The sequence below is a fragment of the Folsomia candida genome, unplaced genomic scaffold (genome assembly GCF_002217175.1).
Source record: "Folsomia candida strain VU population unplaced genomic scaffold, ASM221717v1 Fcan01_Sc001, whole genome shotgun sequence".
In the NCBI taxonomy this organism is placed as follows: domain Eukaryota; kingdom Metazoa; phylum Arthropoda; class Collembola; order Entomobryomorpha; family Isotomidae; genus Folsomia; species Folsomia candida.
Genome location: NW_019091193.1, coordinates 9,440,849 through 9,453,327, shown reverse-complemented (window position 1 = coordinate 9,453,327; position 12,479 = coordinate 9,440,849). Strand labels below are relative to the sequence as shown.

The 12,479-nt window shown below is 36.4% G+C and overlaps 2 protein-coding genes and 1 long non-coding RNA gene across 4 annotated transcripts in view; 2 read left to right on the top strand and 1 right to left on the bottom strand.

The window, feature by feature from the left end:
* The first annotated feature begins 39 nt into the window (after positions 1 to 39).
* On the top strand, positions 40 to 3,079 carry LOC118433809. Of its 2 annotated transcripts, XR_004833590.1 has the most exons (4): positions 40 to 1,358; positions 1,454 to 2,038; positions 2,117 to 2,558; positions 2,670 to 3,079. It is a non-coding gene; the product is annotated as an uncharacterized LOC118433809 (long non-coding RNA). The 2 variants fall into 2 exon arrangements; XR_004833589.1 differs by having other exon boundaries at positions 1,454 to 2,558.
* Positions 2,619 to 7,116, bottom strand: LOC110850614 (beta-galactosidase-1-like protein 2). The gene is made up of 17 exons (XM_022098062.2): positions 6,948 to 7,116; positions 6,753 to 6,856; positions 6,534 to 6,676; positions 6,332 to 6,451; positions 6,253 to 6,272; positions 5,838 to 5,850; positions 5,620 to 5,771; positions 5,522 to 5,547; positions 4,907 to 5,137; positions 4,780 to 4,826; positions 4,170 to 4,319; positions 3,755 to 4,077; positions 3,579 to 3,673; positions 3,288 to 3,503; positions 3,055 to 3,210; positions 2,905 to 2,977; positions 2,619 to 2,824 (listed from the first exon to the last, which is right to left on the bottom strand). Exons 1-17 carry the CDS (start codon positions 6,978 to 6,980, stop codon positions 2,738 to 2,740), a joined length of 1,989 nt encoding a protein of 662 aa, XP_021953754.1. The 5' UTR covers positions 6,981 to 7,116; the 3' UTR covers positions 2,619 to 2,737.
* Positions 7,117 to 9,590: 2,474 nt separating this feature from the next.
* The window catches only part of LOC110841965, a 44,924-nt gene continuing 42,035 nt past the window's right edge, over positions 9,591 to 12,479 (top strand). The window contains exon 1 of the mRNA XM_035846082.1: positions 9,591 to 10,785. The gene's annotated coding sequence lies outside the window, so the exon portion shown is untranslated. The remainder of the gene's footprint in view (positions 10,786 to 12,479) is intronic.

The following is a 12,479-nucleotide window of genomic DNA, read 5'->3' as shown; positions in this document are numbered from 1 at the left end:
CTAACAAAGACAAACGTTAGCGTACCTCCCCTAAATAAAAAAACTGCTGAAAATGCTTAGGTAAATACATACATCGTATTTTCATGTACGTGTGTTATTTCAATAAGTATGGCATTCAGAAAAACGAATTGCATGCATTAGCAGAATTTAATAAGCGGCTACATTTTTCCTTTCCAATTTTTATTTTTGTGCAGTAGTGCTTTTAATTGTAGTCTGCCTTCTGTTCTAAGAGTTCTTCAATGTCATAGGTATGAATTTGTTGAGATGGTTGTGTGTCATGTGAATCTCCTTAAACGTTTGTTGCATTTTTTATAGTGTTTTACGTACTATGTAAGCGTACGTATGTCTACGAGTATTATCTATACGATACGATAATATACAATTAGTTGTTGATGGAGTTATTTAGATTGTGCCACCACTCCAACCAACCAACAATTCGTGTCATGAATCAGTAGACCTAAGCAAAACTGCACATGATCGCCTTCATCCATAAGTTGTTAATAAACTAACATGATTACATATATTATGTCAACTAACTTCTTTCTTGTCCATTTGTTGTGTTCCTGTATGCAATGCAGTAGTATTTACTTAAACTGCATAGCAGAACCTATTTTGTGTACTTTTTTTTGTTTCAGAATGGTAAGTATTCCAATAGTCTGCGTTGCCTGTACTTGAATTCCTGAAATGAGTTCCTCAATTTGTTACATACTGATAAATGCATTGATTGAAAATGCAAAGCAAGACCCTGGTCTAGTTTGTAACCCAGATTCCTATAATTTTGTAAGCGAGATCCATGACTCTTTCAGTTCCTAAAATGTTTATTTGAGTGGACATGACTATCAATATATGTATGGTGTCAATAAACTATCTGTCCCTAGCCATGCTGACAAACCCCAATTATATGTCAAAGATACGTTACATGTACTTCACATGAGAAATAAAATCTAGTGACCCGAAAGGATAAATTACAAGGGTTACTCTCATTTTTCATACTATAGAAGATCTAAGAAAATGTTCTTGTTATTCTGTTCGAAGTTTTACAGCCGTCCATCTTTAAAAGTGCGTCTGGATCTCTTCGTTAGTCAAATGAGTGTGTGCTGGTGACCCAATGTTGTAAATCTACCCGAGATAAAAACGAGGAAAAAGTTTTTCTTTGGTTTATTGTCGTCATTCGCCTTCTCTTATGAAATTGTGATGTTAAATATGGCAGTTGAAGCCAAGTGTACCGTAAGTGGACTAAGACAGATTTCCTTTATAAGGGATTGCTATACACACGCACACGCACTTTTCGGGGTGGGTGGTACCTTTTCCCTCATAGAATCAGATTTTTATGAAATCATCAGCATGAGAAGCATAACGTAAGTACCTATCAACAAATATGAGAAATTAGATTATAGAATTTGCCAAGAAAGCCGATTTTATACGGAATGGTTCCTAATCCTTTGTTTTCTAGCACATAAACATTTCAAATGTCCACGTATTGCTGATAGAGTCATCGGGTTTTACCAAAATATGTAGTCCATTGGCCTGCTCCTGCCATTTTCATGACCATGATAAATAACTGGATATGGGGATAACATAATTTTTTTGGCTAATAAAGTCGTGTGGAGAAAATAATGCCGTAAATCTAATGATATTTCATGTTCCATAAACCTCATTCAGCCAGTGCTAGCAGTTTATTATAGCAACTCCAAAAAATCTATGTACGCGTGTTCATACATATATTCAAGCACATACTTCCAGACATACGTATCCATCCATATATGTGTCCTCCAACAATGCGTGGATGAAGTTTGTTGGTGCTTTTGCAACTTACGCAGCTTTCTCTCATCCACCTATACGTAAATGTCATCACAATCTGTGATCTTGACTTTTCCTTCTACAGATCTTCTCTAACTTTCTCCACTCACGACAACGCTCTTCCTGTTGTTTCCTCCCTTCTCAACAACTGCTTCTCTTCAAGTAATAAACCTTTGTCACGGATATGTGATTCTTGAAGAAAATATGATAAGACTATGAGAATAAAGAAAATATGATGGTAAAAGAAAAAAAATATATAATATGTGCTCGAGCACGTTGTTGGTCATTTCATTTCTGACCCATTCAAATAAATTAGGACTTAAAGAATCAATAATTGGAACATGTATAAGCAAGTGCGCCACGTGGAGCCCTTATCTTGACCCCAATGGTCGAAAACTTTCTCTCTATCACTTGTACTTCCATGTAGGATCTTGTCATGTGAGTGTGACGTGTTTATACGCGTGTGTTACCCAGCATTCTGAACTCTGAGATCAACAAAGCACTTCCCGACGACGAATATCTTTCGGATGCCAAGTTGGGAGTTACATAACATCAACTTTTACTCGCCAAAAGTTGTTGGTTTTGTGGTGGTGTGGGGGAGTAGTGACGAGATAAATAAAAAAGAACTTTATTTTACGATCACCAACCCCATTGTACGTGTAATACTTATGCGACTTCCTGCCGCTGATCAGCCATCCACGACACTACGGGCCTAATTTCGGCCATCGATTGTTTCTCCACGTGTCCGAACGAAACATGTAATAAATTGAGTTGTGACTTTTACGCTGACTTTTTATTGGAGGTCATTTGCCCAAAAGTTGCTTGATATGAGATGTTTCCAATTACACTTTTTATTATTATTCTTTCAGAGAAACTTACAAGATTTTTAGTGGAGGAAATATGGCGACAATGAATTATTATTTTACGGCTCATCTTTTTACGCAACTTTTCCAGTTCTTCCTAGATTGGGAACATTAGTGAAACGGATTTCTGAGGCCAGTTCCAGTTGTTCAAAAATAGTTATCTGCAAGAATGTAAAGTTTTTTGTTTTTAAAATTATAATTTTAAAATTAAATACGCGATGTTTAGTATTGTTTAGCTTACAGCATTGTCTCCCGTGTTCAGTAAAGGAGAAGGAATGTACAGAGTTTGTTGTGGTCCAACTTTAAAGTAGCGTCTGCATTGAATAATAACCGATTGTAATAATATACCAAATAGATATTTACAATGATGATAATAATAATAATAAATAACCCAATGTTGAATCCGTTCACAAAAACGATTCCTTTGTGCCAATTTGTCATGTCCAGAAAAGTGTCGGCAGGTTCGCCTGTTATTGTCAAGGTAGATTGAATTAAACATGGTGCTCTCATTCCAGGTCCTTCCGAACTATTTCTCCAGTTTTGAAGCCTAAATTATTTACATGCATAAAAAATGTTGTTAATAACGAATGAAGGTTTGAAACAATAATTGGATAAATAACCAACCCTTTAACCCAATCATTTTTAAATTCAAGAGCAATCATTTCTACTCCCTGGATTTCTTGATCATTGATTTCAATTTTAGACTGATGAATTTCAGCAATTCCTTTCTGCTGAACAAAATCTCCACGTCCGCCAAAATTGGTCCTGGCAATATTCTCAACCATAAGATCCACGATATGTTCTCCATTGTTGGTAACGTTTAAGGAGAACTCCTTGATGCTACGTTAAATGCGATCCATATTTAAAATGCACAAATATTTAAGACCGTACTTATGCATTAATTCTGTTTCTCACCTATTCAACCAGTACTCTGGCTGATCATTCGTAAAGCCAGTGTCAATCAGGTCACCATCTGTTAAAAGTATAGCAAAATCCCTTGGCCACGATGCCTATAAAGACACGAGGGAAGATTTGTCCTCAATTCACTACGTCTAATTTTACCTTTAATATTAAGCATTTTTTATTCTTACCTTGTAGCGGTCTCCTGCGTTGATTGTCGAATTTTTGCGATAAACAATATAGCCATAACTTTGTCCATTTCCGTCATTAATGGGCAACAGCTCCATTGACACAGGTTTGTCCATCGTAACCATGTGACTAGCCGGAACTCTATCAATTATGTCAGTGTACGTCAAGTATCTCTGTAGTCCAAGTGTAGGATATGCGGTTTTCTGACTCTCTAAAGGTCTTTGAGGGCGTCCCAGTTTTGGACTTTCGTATTGATTAATGAGCACAGCAGCAAACTCATATTTCGTAGTGTAATCGCCAGCTTCAGAAATAAGAGCGTCGTAATCTTTGGGGAATAAACCAGACACCATGTTAGAATAATTTTCTAATGTTCAGCTAACAGCTAACAGCTAACGGTGGTCTGAATTATCAGTGTACCATAGCTGGTGATATCGGATAAGATGTATGGTGGCTCTCCAATATTATTCGCTCCTGCCATAAAGCCAAAGTTTGTCCCCCCATGGAACATATAAAAATTGACAGAACTATTGTAAGTGCGGAACATTGTCTCCAGTACCCCTTGAAATTCTAAGAAAAATATTAACGTTGGATTAGGTGACTCATCGCCTGTGACGTCACAGGTCTAAAATTCTGAACATTTTTGCGCATTGCTCCGTTCTGGGAACTTATTTTTAAATTCCGTCAGATCCATTTGTAGACCAGGTCAGTACCAATTTATTAAAAATATGTACTCAAGATTTTGACAAGTTTTGAACGAGGAGACCCAATTTTTCTTCACTCCTTTTGGGTATCCTTCTTCAAAACTTGTCAAAATCTTGAGTACATATTTTTAATAAATTGGTACTGACCTGGTCTACAAATGGATCTGACGGAATTTAAAAATAAGTTCCCAGAACGGAGCAATGCGCAAAAATGTTCAGAATTTTAGACCTGTGACGTCACAGGCGATGAGTCACCTAATCCAACGTTAATTACGAATGTACAATTGATGCTGATTTTATATTTTCGATATATTTAGTATGTTTACGTTGGGGATCAGAACCAGCTTTAGAATCATCAAACCAATGATTAAACCTTTGTGTAAAAAAAGAGAAAGCAAATTAATTATAGATGAATGAATTTCTGGAGGATATCTGAAATTTTTTATTTTTTACCATCCACTCCAAAATTCCATCGCCATCAAAGGTTTATCAGGCTGAACCTCTAGGAGTCGACTTAAAATAGAGTCTGGGTTTGATTGGAAATTTGCAGTTTGAAGAATTCCGTCCAGAGTTCCACCCATGCCATCACCCCCGAAACTATTGTCAGACGTAAAAAACAAACTTTCCAGCCCATTCTCCAAGAACGATTGTCTAATAAATTCCAGATATTCCTTGCTTTTTGGACTAAATAAAGGAAAATAGGGTATTTAAAATCTCAGTTTGTAATATTTTTTGCCCTAAATACGTAAAGCTTGCTTAACCCATTTACGCCTGTCACATCCCTCTAAAATTGACACAAACTTGGCAAATTCAAACCTCGTTCAAAAAACCATATTTTGATTAAGCAGATTAGACAACTATCTGAAACAGGCCAACTCAAACATTATGAACATCCGATTACAACTAGATTTTTGTCTGAATTTTTAGGATTTTAGTGGTTATCACCCCTTAGAGGGGTGTGACGGGCGTAAATGAGCCTATAATTACTACAGCCACTGAGGTTTACTATGCCCACATGGCATTTACAACAACAATACAACAATCAAAATACGATGAAAACTGCCATACTTGAAAGAATTGTACTCATTTTCTATCTGCGTAAAAAACATAAGTTATATTTGCATGGACTATGGACTAATTCATACATAAATTGAAAAATAAAGCACCTGAACACCAATGATGGCTCCACCGCGTGTAAATTCTAGATCTGCTACTTGTGGAAGCAGAGCGTCCAAAAATATTTTGACCCTGTCTAAATAGGGCTCGTAATTTTCGCGTACTCTCATGTTTGGATCAGTTTGAAGCCAACTTGGAAGCCCTACATATCATACACAATGAGGACACCTAATACGTTTGAGTTCTTGATGAAACTCTGATTGCTTACCACCGTAGTCCCACTATTGTCCCAATCAAGAGAAGGGCTTCACTACTTGCCAATACCAGATTTTATCTCCTTTTGGATATGTTGTGATAACCCATGAGTATACTATAAACCTAAACCCCTAAATGGTTTGACCCATTGACTCAATTTGCGCCCGCCACACCCACTCAAATGGGCGAAAAACATGAAAAAATCGTTTTCGGTCGTTCTTTGAAAATTCTTGCTGCATTGTGCTCCCAGATGGTTGCTTTTTGAGCGTTCGAATATAGTGATTTTCGTATTTTTCGTCCCTTTAATTGGGTGTGGTGGGCATAAATTCGACCATGGAGTCAAACCACTAGATTTTAGTACACTCATGGGATACTACCAGATATCAAAATGGCATCAAAATCGGTTATTGGCAAGTAGTGAAGCTTTCCTCAGAACATATGTAGGGTCCTGTTGGTGAATAAATTATGTATATAATTATACATTACATTAACGACAAATTATATTACCAGGCCTAAACAGGACCAACAAGTCTTCCTCTTTTGCCATTTCGATGTAACGGCGCACGTTGAGAAACTCGGAGAAATCGTTAGTCCCATTTCCAAAGTCAAATTCTCCTCTTCGGGGTTCTAAGTAGGTAAACTTTGTTATGTGGGTCGACATTTTCATGTATTTTTTGCGTATTTATAAGATATGGACATGTTTATGTACCATGAAGGTTCCAAGGCACATAGGTTTCAACGCAGTTCGCTCCAATCGCTCGTAGTTTCCGAAGACGGTCTCTCCAAAGTGCAGGATGAATACGGAAGTAGTGTATGGCTCCACTAATAATTCGAATTTGTCGTCCATTGAGCCTAATGAAACGAATGCTTAATATTGCATTGCATTTAACTAAAAAAATTATTTAGGATTCCGAGATCAAAATCTTACGTGAATTCCCTGTTTTCTGCAACCAAACCGGTGAGATTGGCTGTATTTGCAAAGTACTCGTAGACTGTGGGTCCTTGAGATGCGACAACGGTGAACATCATAGCCTGAAATCAATCGAGAATTTTTGTTTTTATATCATATGGAAACTTTTACTTCGTGAAATAAATGAAACGTGTAAGTAGATTTGTATGATACCAAAAAGGCTAGTTTACACCAATACAAAGTCATCTTATATTCTTGTATAAGAACGTTCCAGGATTTGACTGCGGCTGAAACCTGTTTTAGAGTGCTTTATATGTCAAGATATTTGTTATGCTCAATGTCCCTATCTAACTGCCTTAATTTTGAGTGCGATTATTTCAAATATTTATTTATTCTCCTTGATTGTGGAATCTATTTGGATCACACCCAAGTATACGCTTTCCAGATAAAATTGAAAATCATGCCAAACAATTGATATGATAAGCCCTCAGCCAAGTATAAGTACGTAAATCAAAAGATACATCAATGTCAACTATCAGGAGGAGTATAGATGTACAATATACCTGAATACATGCCTCCCACTAATGCGAGTACCATAGTTTAGTGGAAAATATTTCAATTGTTTCATTATGATATTTTTTATCCTGGAGTAGAGCTACGTACATACATAACTAAATAACTACGATAGCAAAAAAGCATGCACTCCATTAGCAAGTAAAACAAACACTTCGTAAACACTCATTTTACCATTTTTACAGTCCCATTATATAAATTCGAAGCAATTAGTGGTAGCCAGGGGCAGAATATGTATCCCACTTGTCAGCACTTTGCAATTTGTCTGCGCTAATCTATAGGCACGACTTTTTAGGAGTTATGCATGTGCATATTCTTTGACGCGAAGACTATGAATTTACTTCTTTAACGAAACAAGGGGACCTTGCTGCTGTTATTTTCAGTCATTAAAGTCATCCCTGGCAGGGAAGATTTTAAAGTGCAATGTCCTATCCATAGTCCCATCAATTTAACTTCTTTAAAGCTCACACTAGATTTTTTTGTGAAATTCGTAAAGTATACAATTATTTAGTACACACATACCCATACATATTTACATACTTATTACGTCCTAGATGCAGTTCAATTGGATTTTTAAGCTCGTGCGTCATCTCTTCAGTCATTTGCAATTGAAATAATCCACTTGATATACATACGTACCCAAGATATGGGCGAGTTCAAAATTTATATATATCAACTTTATTCACTGGGAGGATTCTTTTAGATATCGAACAGTATATATTTAAACCCGACTTCTGCTGCTTGCATTACATGCTTTAAAGTATTATGTAGATAATAATCTTATTCAAAGTAATGCATTGTATGCAGTACAATTAGGCAGACAAGTCAAACGGCAACCGCAGCACTACAATAAAACCAATTAATTTCACCTTTGACATTAGTGAGCCACATGCATGCAATGTTGTGGCTTCTTCTGCTATTGTACATATTTACTTGCCTGTCCACCATACAATTTATCTTGAGGTGATTCATCCAACTTTTGAGCAACAAATCAAAATGTGCAACCGGCCACCAGATATACATAACTTTATGATTATCCAATTACATACGCTTAAGGATCTCGCTCTGCCAAGAGCACAAATGAACAACACAGTAAAAGTCTAGCATGATTAAATTTAAGCAGATCTGATTAAAGAGACCAATATTGAAACATTTTTATATATTAAATTACATGTAGGACCTGGTTGATCATACGTTACCACGAATAATAAGCAACCCAACTGGCCACAACCAGCCACGGGGCAATAACCAAGAAGAAGTTGCCTTTTACGGATGACCGAAAGTTTTTCAAGCTGATCAGATCAGGATGTGCGACCAGAATATCAACAAAGAAAGAAATCCATTCAACAAACTTCAACTCCCAACACGGCGATAACCCAATAAGTTTATATTATATTATGTGCTCTTGATTGCATCTCACTTGCTGGTTACGCAAGTCATCATCAGTCCACAAGGATGACTTCAAATTCGAGGAAGGAAGATGTGAAAATGCACAAAGTAAATCGCTCGTCGTGTGCAGAACATTTTTTATTATTTTTAGATATGCACCCAGCATTTTTGCAGAAAATTGACTTGTACAATTTATTATTATTTATTGAATAGCTCGTGCAACTATCACTCATTTGTATAAACAATTGACGTATGTACATATGCAGTTTTGTATACAATTGCTAGGCGTGCTCTGAATAAATATCATAAGTAATATTTCAGTAACACATTTTGATTGCTGCAATTGACACCGGTCTGAAAAATTAGTTGGACACACCATTACCAGTTGAATATCTGTGTGCGACTTTTATCAAATCTGGCTGTGATCCAGCATTTTTATTATTATGATGTCGACAAGATTAGCAATAAAAGCTCAAAATTTTATAGACATAGAATTAAAAGAAATTCATTCTTGCCCCTGTAAGCTGGTCAAAAAGCGTGAAAGATTGATATGATCAGAAAGATGAGTTCAGTCGAGATGCAACAATCTCTAGTCTCATGCAATAATGTTGAATTCTATTCTATTTGACTTTAGAGATTCATTGAAACTCGTCTGGATTTGTTTTTCATGCAGCATCCTCAGTGTAGCAATACGTGTGCAGTTACTTAAGTTGTTGTACTCACGCATCATCGTTTCCACTTTAACAGCTTCGACTAAGCAGCAGCTCCTTGTGTCTGATAGACCGACGACGGACCAATGTACCCGACCGAAGCTATCCAATGGGTCCAATATTTAGCAGGCACGAACGAAACGACGACGCGATCACCCTCACCACATAAGAAGAACCAACCCAAGTCATTCCACGCCATACAACCGCACACATTATACATATTATGGATTTGTGGAAAGTAATGAATCTTTATTCATTGTTGATTGTTAGTCGCGGTTGCAACCTAAAGTGTTTCCATTGTCTCAGTTTTGCAGACAAAAAGTATTGTGTGCAAAATTCTTTAAATCACAAGTCGCGTCGTTGAGCACTTCATATTACAAATAGTGCAATTTCATTGACCACTAAAAGAGGTTAATGTGATGATGGCACAAACAGCACTTACATAAACTGGAGTGAAATGCGATTAGAATTTCTGAGATATTTTGCACAGTTGCGTTTACTTGTGACCATATTTATTATTATCTACGTGAACCTATAACATTTCTATTTTATTAACTAGTGCTTTAGTGCGTCCCAATTTTTCGGGGCATTTTATATGCTTCAACAACTCATAAACCCACAACTTTAACAGGTTGACGTGTCGTAGTTGTGTGTAAAAAATGGGATAACCAAGACGGAATCCATTAATCAACCAAGTGTAAGAAACCTCAAAACCAAAGTTGAGTTTTTAAAAGACTATTTGGTGTGCGGATATATCTGCCAAGAAACCAACTAACATAAAAAATGGCAGTTTCTAGTGGAATTACACGAAGGAGTTTTTGCTATGAAAATCTTTTACTTCACATTAGACAAAAATAAGACCCACGTTAACATCCCAAACCATAAATGTAAACAAAGTGCATGCATTTTCCGGTTCAGTTCTAAAAATGTTGTAGCATGTCACTTGTACTTCAACTCGGAAAAGTGTTCTGCTAAAAGCTATGTAATGAGATGCTAACCAGCCGAAAGTCAGCCACCGCAGTCTCAATTAACTGCGCTTCCTAGCTTGAGGAATATGTATAAGTGCATACATTGTTTTGCGTGAGATTTTTCAAAACCAAATAAAACATTGAATAAGTTATACGACCATATTTTCTATCGTTTTCTTGACAATAAATCTGATGGGCGTGTGTCTTTGTGAAATGGGAACGAATTTATTGTGCGGCCATGTTTAATTGTAATAAGAAAGTGATAAAATAAGTTTAAGAGTCGTAAGACTTTTGTGCTATTTCGTAATAATTGCATATTGTGTCCATTTTTGTACTAGTGTTAAGGATTACTACAATTACTACCTCGCACCTATGTACATATGTTCGGAAGGGCAAATTCATAAAGGCCGGGTAAGCTCATTTTGTGTTGTTGAATTCTGTAAGTAGTCTGACATATAGTCTGTAAAAGTGGTGAACAATGAGGTTGCGTCATACGTATTTACCCAACAATCTATAACCATGTGTCCTGTTACGTTATGGTCGTTCGAATTACCGAAAAACTTTGTACAAATATCTAAAAGGGCTCCCTGTTTCATTATGTCGAGTTAAAATTCAATTTTTCTCAATTAGGTACATAAATAGGTTCGCAAATTAGGGTTTAATTCACATTTTTTTTCACAAGGAACGTTTATAGGGCAAGCTCAACGTGAAGTTTGTTGATGGTGGGTCTAATGATGAGGCACACAATTAAGGTGGTTAGTTATTCTCATTAAGTTGATAATCTGCACCCCAATGAAAATGGATTCACTAAGGTTAGGAACCTTCCAAGCCAGCCCAGGTGGTGGACATTCGATATTGTTTCGTTTACAGGCGCAGATTTTCTTGCAAGCTGATCATTCTCATGGTGCGCAAATACATACGTAGCACACCTTGTTACTATAAAGCAGAATCTAGTTTGGTCGCTTATTATAATGCGTTCCGCAGTGTTTTATAGTGGACATGCACTCAAGTTGCAGGGCCAGTTTATTCACATACGTGTTATCATCATCTTCTAAAAAGGAAATGATTACAACTTTAGTCTCCTTAACATTACGCAAATTTTGAATTTACAATGACAATTGTTGAGCTGGACGATGAGCCATTAATAATTCGATGCATATGCAAATGTACCTAATCCGTGGGTACATGTGTACATATGCATTTTATCATATGAATGTAGAGCGTCGACTTTAAGCAGTTTCAATGTTGTTGCACTACTTATTTAAATATGTGTGTACATATGCACAAAGTTGCTTTATTTCTAGATTAAACCCCTTAATTGTGCAATATAGATTTTTTCAAAATCTGTTCCCTGGGTTGAAATTGGGAACACGAAAAATATGGAGGTAGAGATTACCATATAGTTGACACCAAGAATTAATGAAACCAGACTTGAAACTTGAAAGGTGGATTGATTGACAAAGATGGATGGAAAGAATTGTGAGCACCGACCCACCGTCTTATTTGATGACTGAAGGAGATTCGCAGAATTCAATGACAAATTCAATACTCCATTGAATTTATGTGGCTGCACACTTGACACAATTTATCTGAATTGACACTTTCACTTCTCGATGGTAGTTCAGTTATTATCAAAAACTATTTATATTATGCCGTGCATTTCAATTCTTGCAGTTTGTTTGTTGGTGCAGGACTTTGGTTGCATCGTAGTTTTTGTCAACCCTAAATTCATTGACCATGCATGCAACAAGCACTCATAAAAACTAATTAATAATCACTCTGCTAAAAGCGTAGTGCTTGCATATGTTTCTAATATGCAAACATATTTCTTTATTAAAATTAATACGTCTATAAAAACTGTTTGGGCGGCCCACGACGATGATGACCACATGCAATCGTATACATGCATATATCTACGTATTATGGGCTTCGATATCATGTATGAGGATCCACAGAGAGATGACTTTCGATGAGAGATGTTAACCTTAATTGGCTAAATTTATGGTGGCAATTTTTTACTCGTGTCATTTTCAGTTATCTAGTTAGCAATTACAAAGCCATCAAACTAATTCGTACCAATACATGCATGTCGGATGCATTGTTGT